The sequence below is a fragment of the Cryptomeria japonica genome, chromosome 5, assembly GCF_030272615.1.
Source record: "Cryptomeria japonica chromosome 5, Sugi_1.0, whole genome shotgun sequence".
In the NCBI taxonomy this organism is placed as follows: domain Eukaryota; kingdom Viridiplantae; phylum Streptophyta; class Pinopsida; order Cupressales; family Cupressaceae; genus Cryptomeria; species Cryptomeria japonica.
In genome coordinates, this window is record NC_081409.1 from 545,295,179 (window position 1) to 545,311,794 (window position 16,616).

At 38.5% G+C, this 16,616-nt stretch overlaps 1 protein-coding gene across 3 annotated transcripts in view; it reads right to left on the reverse strand.

The window, feature by feature from the left end:
• The window catches only part of LOC131034591 (uncharacterized), an 83,134-nt gene extending 81,576 nt beyond the window's left edge, over positions 1-1,558 (reverse strand). The window contains exon 1 of one of the 3 annotated variants that reach the window (XM_057966127.2): positions 1,082-1,558. In XM_057966127.2, coding sequence (XP_057822110.2) covers positions 1,082-1,265 — 184 coding nt within the window. In that variant the 5' untranslated portion in view covers positions 1,266-1,558. The remainder of the gene's footprint in view (positions 1-1,081) is intronic. The other 2 variants (XM_057966128.2, XM_057966129.2) reach the window with 2 other exon arrangements.
• Between the last annotated feature and the right edge of the window lie 15,058 nt (positions 1,559-16,616).

The following is a 16,616-nucleotide window of genomic DNA, read 5'->3' on the forward strand; positions in this document are numbered from 1 at the left end:
ATTGAAGAACAGGAATGGTGTTGAACCGTATGGTTGTATATTACTTCTGATTGCATATTTCTCTATATTTTTCTCCATGGTTACCGTTAGACTTCTTTACTAGACTAAAAGAAATCAGCAGTCTCTTTTTGAGAGAGATATGATCACTTTGTAATAACTTGGAACATGCATATGTTTAAATTGTTCTTATTGGGGTGAAATCACTGACTTGTCTAGTAACAAGAAAGTTATAAGTTTTTAACTGGGCTGTGTCAACGAGGTACCATAACCCTGAGTTGATAAGCTTGAGCGTTTTAGGTGAGAAAAAGTTAGACACCTGAATTATATAGCCTGTTAAGCCCATTTAAACCAGTTACAAAAATCTTGGTGTAACCCAACTTTACTAATCCCTTCACCAAATAGTATAGAATTAGATTTACCGTAAAGTTTATTGAGTAAATAAAGACAAATAAATCTTAATCTCCTTTTGACAAACGAATTTTAATAACAACCTGTATGGTCGCCAATCTTGTGAATTGAGACATCTGTTGTAGAGTGCGGTGAGATTTATACATTAAGCCGATTTCCTTACAGTACGATTAAATAATAGATATGAAATTTCACCCAGAAACATAACTGTGCTGGCAGGACATGGGAAAGTGATATACCGACACAAAATGGTGCAGTCTAATTTTTAAGTTGACCGTGTGTCAAATACAAAAGTAGGATTTTGTTTTTTTTAAATGAAAATCAACTCATTTTAATTCATTCTTTTGAGTGTTCCGGATTTTCTTTAAAACCAGTAAATCTTTAGTAACATTCTTATAAATGAATATATAAGTATTACTTATAAAATGACTATTAAATGCATTATTCCTAGTCACAATACATGAAGTCTTGCGAATTGTGAATTTTGAGAGTCAAAAAATTAACTCACAACTATGCTGTTAAATGACGTAATGAATAAACCAGTTACTGGTGTTTTTACTTCCGTTTCAATGTCACTGATTGAGTTAAACACCTTGCTATCAAAACGAATAATTGAAACGATATTTATTGCTAAATATTGCAGAGAAATAGAAAGGGAAACGCGAGAGCGTACGAGTAGAGTGAGCGAGCCAAGCGACGACATCGGAAGCAAATTGGTGAGCTTTCTGAGCAGAAGATCTTCCTCCCCATTCGTTCTGCACGGCCATTTGCAGGGCCGTCCAACGGGAAAACACCAGCCCCGCTCCTTCCTCAAATTTGCTTAAAGCCTCTGCTGAAAGCGCTCCATCTCCCTCCATACCTCAATACACTCCACTTCAAATCAAAATATTTCTTTTGGGATTTTTGGTAGCAGCCAGTGTGTATTCATTTGCCTTACTCGGCCCAGAAACCATACTAACATGGCATCACAAGTATAAAAGTAACAAGACCAGAGAAAGCTGCTCTATAAATCGTTCTTCAAATTCAATTTTTGAATAACTGTGTGTGCACAGCTGACCATCCAAACTGATTCCTCAATTCATCACACCAAAAATTTGAGCATTTGGTTAATTTGCTTTTAATTCTGAAGGAAATCATCACTTCTTCTATGCTTAGTCCAAGATAGGCCAACATTAATAAATCTTTGGGCATGTGTGTCCTAAAATAGTAAATTTTTAACTATAGAGAGTATAATAAAAAAAGGTATTTAAATTTAAGTTTGAATTTAAGTTTGATAAAAAAATAAAATTTTAAATAATTTTATTTATTTATTTTTAGATTAGAAACAAATGTTTGCATTGAATTTACAAATTAAGGTTAGATTTGTATTTGTAGAGATATTTTATATGTGTAAAAATGATCTAGTAATGTACAAACTAGTAATTGCACTTTTGGTGTGCAATGGGTATGCCGAAGAGGTTTGGAAGGTTATTTAGGATAAATTTTTGGTCTTTTTTTTTTGCATACATGTAAGTAGTACACGAGGTCAATTAATAGGTCTTATAGCAAACAATGTTGTATGTGCAACAAAGTTATCAATAGAGAAGTGAAATTACCAATAGGATCATGTTATGTTTGCAAAGGAGATAGAGAGGGAGAGAGAGGGAGAAATAGATTTGAAAAGAGTGAGAGGGAGGGGCATTGAGAAGATATAGATTGAGACGGAGGAGGAGAGGGGGATAGATAGAGATGGAAGAGATGGAAGAGATGAATATATAGAGATAGAGAGGGAGAGGGAGATAAAAATGGATGAATATATAGAGGGGTATATGGAGAGATAAGTATAGAGATTGATAGGGAGATGGAGAGATATAAAAGAAGCAAGAGAGGGAGAGATAGAGAGATGTAGATGGTGAGATAAAAGAAGAGAGATTGGTAGAGGAGGATGAATGAAGGGGAGATAAATCAATATAGAGAGAGGAAAAGGGAGAGAGACAGAGAGACAGAGAGAAGAGTAAGAGGTGGATAGAGAGTGTAATGGGGTGAAAAGTGAATGATGGAGAGATCAAGAGGAAATTTTTTATTCCCTCCGAGGAGAGATGAAAGTTTCATTGTGGATTTCCCTTCAAACACTTTATCCACATTACATTTAAAAGAGGGGAGATAATTCACTAGATCCAACCTCTTAGAAAAGAGATTGAATACTAAATGAATTGATAATGGTGTGAAGATAACAAGTTAACCCCTCTTTTAGAATGAGTAATGGTTGAATTACGTGTTTTGAGACTAAGTGTAAAAGTAGAAAAGAACTGATTATAACTTGAAATGGAAGCGTGGGATGAAGTTGTGCACCTGGATCTGGCTATAATATATTGAGACGAAGTAGCCCTACGAATTTGAGGAAAAGTTGTTGGGACCATGTTGAAAGTGCACACAGTCCTCCGAAAAATCTACGAAACGAAGGGTTTTTCCACCTATGAATGGAGTCCATATCTGCAAATATAGTTGTGCACCTGCAACCTACACACAGAAAAGAGAGGAAAAGGGGTTGGGATTGGGAGTTTGCCTTCGGGTCAAACCCTAGTTTTGGAATTAACCAAATGATGAAAGAAAGTACTTGCAAGTAAATGTAAATGAAAGACTGAAATGTAATTCACCTCAAGGGAGGTTTTAGATAGAATTGCTTGTGTGGAATTGAATGTTGAAAAGGATCTCCTCTTCAATGGTTGAATCCTTAACTTGAATGCAACACCTAGCCTTGAAGGGAGACTTGAGAATGTTCAATGCTTGAAAGGAATGTTTGAATGCTTGAATGCTTGAACTTATGCCCACTCTTCTCTTATTGAACTTATGCAAATGAGAAGACAAATGCAACTTATATATTCGTCAATTAGGGTTATTGGACTGATTTTTCATCATAGGTTGTCATAGGGAAAGTTTTCTCGTTGAAAATGCAAAGATAGGACAAAGGGGGCCCCAAAATAGAGCAAGAACAGGGGCGCCATGCCCCTGTCCTACCCTTATCTCAGGATAGGAAGTAGGTTCAAGTAGTGCAGGGGGTAGAAAAAGTGCAGTTTTGGGGATTGAGCAAGTCTCGGGTCTTCGACCAGGATTGGGGATTCAATTCGCCAACGTGAAGACCCTAATGTGGTCAAAATTTGCAAGGGTCGCAATTTATGACACTACATTTAGCCCCCACTCTAGCGGGAGTATAAGTGTACGCCAATACTGTCAGTAAAGTACAAGGAAACAAGATTGAAAGACTTCTACCATGTCAAGGAGGCAAGATGCACCAAGCCCCCATTGGACTTAGGATCTTACGACATCGATTGACAAAGTAAAAGGGAAGATCAAGAAGGGAAAACCATGACTGCAAGTAGCAAGGTTCCCCTCGATATGAGTAATGAAAAGCAAGGATACAAAAACATACAAAGCAAAGCCCAATTCACTAAGTAACTTTAAGTATCGAGAAGGAAAATATGAGCGGAGTGTATGCCCCCACGTTAAAGCAATCATGCACGCCTTATCGGGAGCGATTGCTTTAAGGTAGGATACACTCAAGAGAAAAAAAGAGAGAGGGAGCACGGTATTGCAAGGATTTAGCCCCCAATCGAGGAATAAACCCAAGGATAATGAACACAAAACACGAGGTAGTTTCACTTTCCTCGAGGTTAGTATGTTGTATGATAACTCATGTATATCATATATGTATGTGCATATAATATCCGTCATTCCCCAAAGAAAGGACACTACCTTGGAAAAAAGGGAATAGAGGATGTCTTTTGAGTCAACATGAAAGAGACCAAAAGAGATCTCAATGCTTTGTATCGTCCTCAAGTAGACATTAAGAGAAAAATAGAAGAACATGGATACTCATAGAAGAATAGTTACAAAGAGAAAGAGAGGAGAGAAGGAGATCTACAGTGCTAATGTTGCTAATCTAGCACAACATCCACCTCCTAATCTTGCTAATCACTATTTTGGGAAGGCAGGAAACACTTTAGAGGAGAGACATCAAGCACAGCAGATAGAGCTATCACAAGATCCAAACAAGGACTATGCTCATGTGCTTAGTCACTTTGTTCGATTCTAGGAGCTAGGAATAGGGTTTTTGAAAATTCTGCTGATAAATGCTTGTCCACATCAACATATTCATAGTCACTATCAGAAGCATTAGGAGTTGTATTGCCATCATGAATAACATGTTCACTCATTTCTTCATCTAGATTTATAGAGAGAGGAGTACGAACACGAATAGGAGTAAAACCATCACATGTTTTTTTGCAATTTACGATGTGGAGATGTAGGTTCAACATCTTGCTTAGGAGAAAAGGGAATCATGTCAACTGTTGGAGTCTTGGGAGATTGAATGTTTTGAGGAACAACTTCATGAGATCGAGCACAACATCTTCGTCGACGGTCTCTCGCACAATGATTTCATCGAGTCTTAGCAGAAGTCTGGGAAGAAGGAGGAACATTTGTTGAAGGAGGAATAGTCTCCTCTTTGATAGTTGAAGGTTTAGGTTGAGGTCTTTTAGGTTGGACAATAGGAGAGGCGGGCCTCTTCTCTCTATAAGAGGAAGGAGGTGGAACTGCGCCATATAAAGGAGGAATATTAGGTGTAGGAAGGAGACTGGGTCCATCATGGGGAGGTGGTACAGGTCTAACCTTAGAATAAATATTGTTGTTCTTTTGAGGAGAAGGCATAGTCACATCCATAGGAATAGGTTGAGGAAGATTATTCCTATCCGTTAGGGGAAGGATTTCATCTTCAAGAAGGATGGGAATGTCAATTGTTGGGAATCTAGGTTGACTTAAGGATAAGATCATATCTTTCTTCCATTTTTGATAAGATTGGAAAAGAGCATCGCTCCTTTGTGGAAGAGATTGAAATTGCTTAGGCCAATAGAAATCAGTAGGAACACCTAGGCTTCTTTCGAATGGTCGAAATAAGCTATGGTTAACAATTATGATTTCTCCATTGTGAGGAAATTTTAAACTCTTATGAATAGCCTTCATGGAAGATAGCCAAGGGTAGCCCAACTTCACACGGAATTGCTTAGAAGAGGGAATGATAACAAAGTGGACATCCATAGATTTAGTGTGAACTTGAACAGGAAGGGTGATAGAACCAATGGTAGGACAAGATAATCCATCAAATAACTTCACAACCACATTAGAGTCATCATAAATCGGTTTATGCAATCGTAAAGTGAAAAGATACTCCTCAGTGATAATTTTAACCATGCAAGAGGGATCAACAAGAGTACCACGACAAGGTATATCCTTAACCTTCGCAACTATGTATAAAGGGCCATCGGGTGCTTTAATGGTCTCACTAGGGTCAAATGTAATACAAGGATCCGCAGATGTCTCTTGTTTCTCTACCATATTCACTAAATTCATAATTGTAGTAGTTAGATTAGAAGGAGAGAAATAGGTATGTTCAATCTCAATCACGTTAGAGGTATGAGAAGGAAAAGGATCGGTGAAAATCTTAAGATTTTGATTAGGAGGAGCTACTGATTTGTTTCCCTTATCATTCACACCTCCCACAGATATAGTATTATTATCAATCAAATCTTGAATCTTACTTTTCAATGCAAAACATTTATCACTATCATGACCAAGTTGACGATGAAATTGACAAAAGGAATTGTTATCAAAATAAGGGGATGCTAGCTTAGATGGGTCAACTGATTTTATAGGAGGGAGTTTGATAACATTTCTTTGTAACAACTGAGACATAATACTATGTAAATATTCATTTAAAGGAGCAAATTGTCTTTCTCTTTTGAAAAATTTAGAAATAGGAGGCACACCCGTCATACCATTCACATTGTTGTTATTGATTGTATCATTGAACTTGATGAAGCCTTTTGTTGGTTTGAACTTCACAAACGGTTGTTGAACACTCTCCCCCTTATCACTCGGAGCCATAGGAGTAGATTGCTCCATTTGACTCATAGTCAGTTGATAATTGTGGAGTGTTGCGCACAACTGTCGAAAGGAAGTAAACTCAGACAAAAGAAGTTTTTCCCTAATATCTTTTTGAAAATTAGAAATGAAAATTCATTGAATATCATTATCAAGTACAGGAAAAGAAATTTGATCACACAAATGCTTATATCTACCAATGAAATTGGTCACTTTTTCTTTAACACCTTGTTTACAATGCATTAAATCAGTCAAAGTGATTTTAGGACCAATGTTGTTTTGAAATTGTTGAATGAAAGCATTTGCTAATTGTTGAAAAGAAGTGATAGAATAAGAAGGCAAAAAGAAATACCATTGTAAAGCCCAATCTCTTAGTGTTCTTGTAAACAATTTTGCAAGCAATATTTGATCATAAGCAAAATCAGTACACAAGTTTTGAAATGTTTTGGCATGCGTTAGAGGATCGCCTTTTCCATTATAGAGTTTCAATTGAGGGACCCAGCATGCTTAGGTGGCACAACTTTAACAATATCAAGAGAAAGTGGGCTCGCAACATCGAACGTGGGCACACTAAACTTGGATTGACTCGTGGAAGCAATTTGTTGTTGTAAGGAAGACATAGTTTGAGCAAGATTGTTAATGGTCGCTTCGATAGAAGAATTGATGTTAGACATGGTTGATTGAGAAGGTGTTGTGATGTTATTGAAGGAAGGCATTGATTGAGAGTAAGGTGGTGGGACATTATGATAAATAGGCATAGGTGATGATTGAGTAGGAAATGGGACACTTAAAGGAGGAATAAAATTATTGAATGAATTGCCCCCTTGTGTCGCATTGATTGGTTGAGGGATAATAGGAATGCTTATTGAAGACATGGGTAAAGATGGAGGATTAAATGAAGAAGAGGGATTGCCCCCATGACTAATTGTTGTAGGAATGACATTTTGAGTTGAAGTAGTCATGATGTTTGAGGTAAAAGTAGGAACACTAGTCATAGGAGTAGTCAACGGAATAGAAGAATTGATTTGTGTTGAAGGTTGTGAATAACCTAGGGTTTCAGCACAACTCTTTATAGGCATGACATTGGAATCAAAAATATGAGCAATGCCACACAATATATCAATTCAATTCTTATCACTTTGAATCATGTGTTTAAGTCCTTCAATTAATGGAAGAGCTTCACTATTAGGGTACTCTTGGGACATCCATTGTTGAAAGTTATCAAATTGATTGTCCAATTTTGAAAGTTGATCTATGGAAATTCTAGTCAAAGCTTCTTCTTGTTCATCATAGGATTCATCAATTGGATAAATAGGGACATGATTAAGATGGGAAGAATTAGCATTATCCGCATTAAAGAAGTTACCCAAATTAAGCTTCATCTCCTAAGTAATTAAACCTTGGGAAGCCTTAATTCTAATGCTTTGTCTAATGGGGATAGTACAGGTAGGACTAATAGTGGTAAAACTCATGCACTAGAGGGAAAATTTAAAATTTTGATTTTGAATTTTGAATTATAAGAATAAAGTTTACAAAATTGAATAATGCAAAATTTGAGAAAATAATAATTAAACAATTTGAACTCTGTTCTGATTGATTAAAAAATAGGTTTTAAGGACCCAAAACCATTACATCATGGAAAGAAAAAGAGCAGCAAAAGGATTAAAAGTCCACATAAAAAACAACTGGCCAAAAGACTAGCGAACAAAAAGAACAGCAAAACAACAAAACACAATAGAAAAATTGGGGAGGCGCTACATTGCAATTTTCTTTAGCAGGTCCTCTGCCTTTATCACCAACTCATCATAGGAAGCCCCGACAGTTTTCAGCTCTTCCAGATCCTTGTTCATTCTCTTTTCCTTCCTCTTGCCTCTGGTGCGGGTTCTGGGACCTTGATCTTCCCCTGTACCTTCAGCGTCCAGGTCAATTTCCTGGATTTCCTTGTCATTATCAAGCTTACTGATGAGGGTATGAGTATTATTGGCTGAGATTTTCAAAATACTAAGGCTCTGCTCCGCTCCGCAATATTCTTAAGGCACTCCTCAATTTTTTCCACTTTGGTGACTGTATCCAAGAGTGTTTTTTCACTAGTTTCCGCAAGGCTTTTTCTATCCAGCATCTCCTTTTCAATCTTCTCAAACCTGGGGTTAAAAGCATCTCTGATGTCTTCCGCTTTAGCAATAGTGTTTTTCAGATCTTTGATATAGTCAGCCATTGTATTCCCCTCTCCTATATAAATGGTCTGTAGAATCAGGACTCTGTTGCATAGTTTTTTATACTCATCCACAGCTTTCTTGTAACCATCGATGAGCCATTCCATTGTTTTCATAAAACCATTCAAGCCCTCGGGAGGAGGGCCATAGGGGGGAGTCGCTTTTCTAGGGGTTACCTATTCATCTTTAGGGATATGGAGGGCGGAGATAGTGTCGGCAGCCCTGAGAGTTTCTTCCAATTTCTCCTTTTCCAGGCTGTGCTCGGCTTCCAGGGTCCTAGCTTGCTTGTCAGCTTCCGGTTCCTTGCCAGTCTCCTCTTTTTTCTTATGTTTTTTCCAAGTTTGGGCTTGGTTTTTACTTTTCTTCTTCAGCAACCCTTTAGGGTTCTTCTTCTCCTCAGAATAATCTGAATCCTCTTCTTCCGAAGAGATGTTGATCAAGGGTTTGCTTTGAAGTTTTTTGCCCTTAGAAGATGAGGGTCTTGATTTCCTCTTCTTACTACTCTCATACTCTAAATCATCAGAGCTATCCTCATTATCAGACGAGGAGTCATTGTCGGATTCCTCCTCCTCTGAAAAAGCATAATCAGACATATCTTCCTCAGAGTCCACAGAGGGCTGCATCCGATTAATTTGACTGGCCTTTAAATGGTCATAAATGAGGACCATAAGGCCTTGGTGCATTATGGTATCACCCAAAGGATTCTCTTTGTAGGCTTTTAGGGAAGCATTCATTGAGAAAAGAAAGAAATAAGGAAAATTCACCTTATCATTATGCCTAAAGTGGTTTAACAGAACAAAATGATACCCATAGACTTTCGTAAACCTACCATCTAGGGTAATATACCGCATTAAAACAAATAGAATTTCCTGCCAAGGTTTGGCAAATGCCCTAGGCGGGTAATAGGTTTTGCTCAACTTTACCAGTCGTCTTTTCTCTTTCTCAGTCACCAGGTACCTTTCAATGGCTTCCCTGCTGACCTTACTGTCTCTGTAGAAGTTGCAGCCTTCCCTGTTGAGACCCGTAGCTTTAGCAATTAAATCTTCATCAATTTCCATCATTTGGTCACCCATTTTTAGCATGCCCTTCTTCCAGTTTTTGCAGAAGAGGCTAGTTACCATTCCATCACGGTCGTGGAGTCTCTCTATGAAGTTCGAGAGACCACCCTTCTACAAAATACACCACATCTCTTCCTTCTGTTGCCACTCCTTGCAACTATTTGGCTCATATCGTCTCCTATTTCCGCCCATGATGTCGCTTCTCACAGCCAAATTTTGAAACTTGTAGAGCTGGTAAAACAGAGAAATTTTCGAAACTAAAACAAATACCTAGAAAGCGTGTGAGTTGTTGGCCTTAATGATCTGATTGATTAAAAAATAGGTATTGATGGCACTGATGTTATAATGAGTGATTTTCTCATTATAGAAATAAGTCGAAGTGCTTACATCAGTACTTTTCATTATTACCCTGTCAATCAAGAGTCTTTGGGGTACTTCTATATCGTTCATCACTTATGATTTGTCTGACCTCTTCGGGGAGTCCGCTCTCACCCATCCATGTGGTAATTGTCTCATTTTTAACCACCACATTGGCAGCCCAATCAGCAGAACAGTTGGCCTCCCGATAGATATGGGAGATATGGTATTTCTTAAAGGTTCTAATGATGTCAATAGCATAATTGATTATGTTGTGAATCGACCATGAGGGTTTTGAAGTCCCATTGAGGCACTTTATTATATTATTTGAGTCCCCTTCTATCCATAGATAGGGGCAATTCCATTTTTTGGCTAGGATAATGCCTTGAAGAGCTGCCATAGCTTCCGCTTTATGATTTGTTTGGGTTCCAATAGGAATATCAATCATCTCTTTGCAGGTTCCTTTATGATCTCTAAGAATAGCTCCACAGCCTGAAGGACCTGGGTTGTCTTTGGCTGCACCATCAAAATTGATTTTGAGCCAGCCTTGGGGAGGGGTTTGCCATTTAGCTTCAAGCCTTTTATTGTAGCTGAGATTAGGACCATCAGTGATCTTCATATTCCAAGCCCTTAAGATATTTGACTCCAGGGAGTTATTTGAGTAACAAGAACCCTCCATGATTCCCATATTTTCCTGGATAGCCCTTTGAATTTTCTGGAAAATAGTATCTTGATTTAGGGAGACATCCCTGAAGATTCGGTTGTTTCTTTCTTTCCAAAGACCCCACAAGATGTGAGGAAGAGAGAGCTGCCACATACATCTCAAAAAAGAGTTAGTCCATTGAATTTGCCAGGAGGAGAACAAATCTCTGATGTTACTAGGAAACACCCAAGCTAAACTAAAGCTCTTGAGGAAACTTTCCCAAACAGAAGCTGAGAAGGAACAGTGGAGGGCAAGGTGGTCCACAGACTCTTCCTCTTGAAAGCACAACACACACCTGTTTGGAAGGGCAAAACCTCTGCCTTTTAGGTTGTCAATGGTAAGGATCTTATTTTGGAGGATGGTCCAGAAGAAAAAATTGATTTTGGGAGTGAGACCTTTTATCCAAGCTTTAGACCAGAAAGGATTTATAGGAGGGGGGGGGGGGGGAAGGACACAATACATCGAAGACATAGTTAAAGTACCTTTGGGATCATGTTTCCAAATCAGGGAGTCCTCTTCATTATTCAGCCATATAGCAGACAGATGGGTCTTGAGCTTAGAAAGGCTAGGGTGGATACTATGAATGTTCTACCAATTGTTCTCATCCCAGTAATCTGCCACTAAGGAGCCAAAAGAGCCAATACAGGAAGGGGCATGGGAGGCCCATTCATGGGAGTCCATTAGGGGTTTATCAAAAAACCAGGGATCCTCCCAGAATCTAACTTTTCTGCCATTTCCAAGTTTCCATATCACTCCTTTAGCAATCACATCTTTACATTTAGAGACATGGTTCCAAATATAGGATCCATTTATGCTGAAATCTGAATTAAGAAAAGAAGAGAGAGAAGAAGACATAAGAAAGTACTTACTTCTCCAAATTTTGCACCATTCAGAATCAGAATGAAACCATCTCCAAGCTTGTTTGGACAAGAGAGCTTCATTTAAAGTACGAATCCTCCTGAGACCCATACCACCTTTGCTTTTCGGCCTACAGAACTGATCCCAAGCCACCAAGGACATTCTTTGCTTTTCCTCAACCCCAGACCATAGGAATCTTCTTTGAATTTTCTCAATTGCTTCAGCATACTTGACTGGAATTCTGAAGAGACTAAGAGCATAAGTAGGAATACTTTGAAGAGTAGCCTTAAGGAGTAGGAGCTTACCAGCTTGACTTAAGAGGGCCCCTTTCCAACCTGCAAGTTTTTTGTGAAATTTGTCAACTAGATAACTCCAAAAGGAATCAGGAGGGGCAATCCCCATGGGGAGTCCAAGGTAGGTAGCAGGAAGGTCAACAATCTTACACTCCAGAATTCTGTTGATCCTCTGTTGTCTTCTCTCTGGAGTATTAATGAAAAAGACATCACTTTTGGCCCAGTTAATAAGCTGCCCCATAGCAGAGGCAAATTTACACAGGGTACTCTTCAGTACTTTAGCTTCTGAGATACTTGATTCCCCCATAATAATTGTGTCATCAACAAACTACTGGTGGGAACAAATAAGGTCAGCAGAAGAGGGTTGGAGGCCCTTAAAGGACCCTTGTTGCACCAAATTTTCCATGGTCCGACCAAAGCATTCCGCCAAAATTATGAAAAGGATGGGGGAGATAGGATCTCCTTGCCTAAGACCTCTCGAGGCTTGGAAAAAATTAGAAGGAGAACCATTGACAAGAACAGCAAAAGACGCAGAGGTAGTAAGTTGGGAAAAAAGATCCACAACTCTAGGGGCAAACCCAAAAGAAGTGAGAACTTTCTAAAGAAGAGACCAGTCAACCCTATCATAGGCTTTGGAGAGGTCAAGCTTAAGGATGAGATCCTGCTTCTTAGCTCTAACAAGAGAATGAATGTTCTCATGAACTGTAATAATGGAATCAAGAATTTGTCTTCCAGGAACAAACCCATTTTGCTGGTGTTTAATTAAGGCAGGAAGGATAGACAAAACTCTAGTAGTCAGGACCTTAGAAATAATCTTGTAAAAGAAGTTGCAGAGGCTAATAGGTCTGAATTTGTCCAAAGAGTCAGCACCTTGAATCTTGGGGATAAGAGCAATAAAAGTACCATTGATTTCTTTCAAGAGTTTTCTAGCCCCAAAGAATTCCTTAACCCCGTTGGCAACATCAGTACCAATAATATCCCAAAAATCTTGAAAAAAGAACATTGGGAAACCGTCAGGTCCAGGTGCTTTGTTACCATCAAAGGAGAAAACAACATTTTTAATTTCTAAGATAGTGGGAATGGAAGAGAGGGAGGCATTAATTTGAGCATCAATGATACAAGGAATGTTCTGAAGAAAAGAGGATTGGGCTTCAGCATCCAGACTATGATCCCTCTTTAGGAGATCCGAGAAATACCTCTTAGCTTCGTTCCTTATTTCATCCTCCTTGACTAGCTCCCCACTTTCCACAACTAACTTGTTCATTCTATTGACTGCTTTATGCTTGATAGTCGACATATGGAAGAATTTTGTATTCTTGTCCCCTTCCTTGAGCCAAATACATCTCAATCTCTACTTCCAGAACATTTCCTCTTTGGCAATAATGTCATGGTATTTCTTAAGGATCTCATTTTCATCAGCAATAGACATAGTACTGAAACCATCCTTTTGTATCTGGTCCTGTATTTCTTTAAGGTTTTCCTGAATTTTACTCTTAGCCTCAAATATATTCCCAAAACTGGTTTTATTCCCGAGTCGAATGTTGTCCTTCACACTTTTGAGCTTCTTAACAACTTTGAACATAGTCGTTCCCTCAACTTGGATACTCCACCATTTTTGAATATTTCTTTTGATGTCGGGGTGAAGGGTCCACATTTTTTCAAATCTAAAGAGGAAGTTTCTCCTTCTATTGATCAAGTTAGCAATGAAGGTGATAGGAAAATGATTGGATCCAACCCGAATGTGGGCAGACAAAGAACAGAAGTGTTGACTATACCAGTCATCAGAAATGATAGTTTTGTCAAGACGCACTTGGATAAGGTCATTACCAGTTCGTCTGTTAGTCCAAGCGTAATTGCAACCCTATATCTCCAAATCATTAAGAGCTTGGGAGTTAATAAAATCCATGAGGGCCATCCTACTTTCCAATTGAGGAGGACTGCCTCCAAATTTTTCCTCCTCTTTCAAAGGTGTATTAAAGTCTCCCATAACCATCCAACTAAGATTTTTGAAGTTGTCCCTAGCCTGGATGATCTTTTTCCAAAAAGAGTTTCTAGCCTTTAAGGTATTAGGAGCATAAATGTTAGTGAGAACCCATGAAGAACCATCTTTTAGGTGCTCAAATTTGATACAAGAAAAGTTACTTTCTTGAATAATGACCTGACCTTTAACAGTGTTAAGATTCCAGATGGTAGCAATGCCTCCATAAGCACCCTCAGAACTGCCCCAACTAACATTACCGTTTTTGAAGAACTTCAAAGATTCAACTTTTTCTCTACTCATTTTGGTTTCTTGAATAAGAAAAATGTCAGGATTGCTATCTCTTATCATATTCCTAATAATATCATGTTTATGGGATTATTGAGTCCCCTTATGTTCCAAGAAATAATCTTCATAGCTACTTACCAATTCCCAGCTCCTTGAGAGTTTTTTGAGCTCCATCTACTATGTTCTTGCTGGCCTCCTTGTCTCTAACTTTGTGGTTAGAGGGTTGTCCTGGGGAAGAGGAAATGTATCCCACATCAACCTGAGCTATTATGCTGGATTTCCTTATTAGAGAAGTCGAGGGAGTTGTTGCTTTCTCGTTCCTGTATTTTGGTTGCTTCCATTCCATTTCTATCATAGGAGCCGCTTCCGAGTTGATGAGGATTTTGGAAATTTCTTCTTCATTGCCCCATTTAGGAGTTCTGGAGTCAGTTGAAACATTGTTCACTATTCTTGAACTCTGATCCGAATCCGAAAGATTCGTACCCAAAATTGCACATTTTTGGGCTTCTTGAATTTCTAAACTCTGATCTGAATCCGAAAGATTCATACCCAAAATTGCACATTTTTGGGCTTCTTGGATTTCAAAACTTGGCATGGCTAGAGAAGAGTCGGTCCTTTCCACTTGGGGATCAGGGATCTCTCCTTGCTTAGGTTGGTAATCTCTTGCTTCCATTGCCTTGCTTTCATAAGTGTCATCAACCACTTCAGCTATCTCATTTGGAGGATCATTCTGATATTTCATATCCTTTTTTGAGTTGTTCTTATGGGACTGGCTTTGGTTGTTTCATTTCTCTCTGCTTCCTGTATTATGGGCCTGAAGATAGAATTTGAGGCTTCCTCCTGTTCCCCCAAAGGAAAAAAACGATTGGAATTTTCTTCCTTATTTTCTAGGTTTTTAACTTGCCACACCCATTTATCTGGCAACTTTTGACTTTCAATCTGAGGTTTAAGCTGCTTGGGTTCCACCTTTTGCTTGTTTGGGCAGGATTTTGCCCAATGACCTAATTTTTTACAATGGAAGCATGCGAAAGGAATAGTTTCATATTCGATATGTTGTTTCCAGGTTCCCAGTTTTGAAACTAGGTCTATCTGTTCCGGTATATCTGCCTCAGGGGCTACTCCAACACAGAATCTTGCATGGGTTAATCTTCTTTTCGAAGCAGTGACTGGGTCTATAGAGAGCAGCTTGCCAAAAGAACTTGCTATTCCAGAGAAGATACTTTCTGCCCAATATTCAAGAGGCAATCCTGGAAGCTTTATCCAAACTGGAACTTGGGTCAGAAGAGAATCATTCATATTTAGTTTCGGATGCCATTTTCTAAGAACCAGAGTTGTCTTTCCTACCATCTAGGGGCTCCCGCACAAAATCTTAACCTTATCTTCATCACACGAAAAGAAAAAAGATAGAAGACCTTTGGGTAGTGCCGAAATTTCAACATTTCCTTTAAGGGCCCATTTTCGTTTGACAAAGGCTCTGACAACTTCAATATTAGGGTGCGAACCCATGAATTTCTCTACCAAGGAGTTTGACATACTATTGATATTATGGTCCAGAACTTGGTCAGGGATAGAGATAGCAAACTTACCACCAGAAGGGTTAGAAATATTCTTAACAGGAGGAAGGGATGATTTACCAGTTGGTCTAGTTCCAAAAAGGGAAGACCATTTCTTTTTCTCCCTCCCGCTATCCACGGAGTCATCTTGTGGAATGGGCCCCTCATTGGACCCTTCCCCCAGATGCCCAAATGAACCTGCTGTCTCCTCAAGCAGAGTACCATCAGACTGTGAGTCAGCAACAATGCCTGGGAAGTCTAGGGGCTTGTCCTTATCGCCAATAGGACCAGCGCCATTGATCTGGCCGATCTCACCATTGGAACCAGGGTTCCCGCCTTGCTGAGAATTTGAAATTTGAGCTCCCCCTCCTGCTTCCGCCATCATTGTTGAAAGAAGAAAATGACACAATTTCCAAAAATAATTTTATGATAAATGAAAAGAAATTGGAATTTTAAAATTAGGGCCAAGGGGATACCACTTAATCTCAAAATTGACAAAATCAAAATTTTTTAAATTAGGGCAGATTATAATTAACCCCTTAATTTTTCTTTAAATTCTTGAAATTTGAAATGTTGAATTTTGAAGGTATTTTCATTTTTAGAGGAATAAAAAATTGACAAAATCAGCCAATCTTCTGGATTTAAGCTATTAAATATAGTCATAATAGTCTCCCAAAATTTTGGAAAAAAAGTCGAGGACCGTGTTGAAAGTGCACACGGTCCTACCAACTTTTAAAAAAAAATTCAGGGATGAAAGTTACGATGATTTTAAAGCTAACCCCCCAAAATTGGTGGATTTTATGATCTCTAGATAGGCAAAAATAAGGTTTGAATGTGAAAATAGGACCCTAATAGGGTTTGGAGAAAAATAAGGAATTGAATGGCAAATTTGAAAAGGGTAAAACCTGATGGGTAGGGACACCTTGAAAAATGTTTAGAAAACTAAAATTGATTGAAATTTGCACAAAATCCAATTAAATTTAAAAATTAG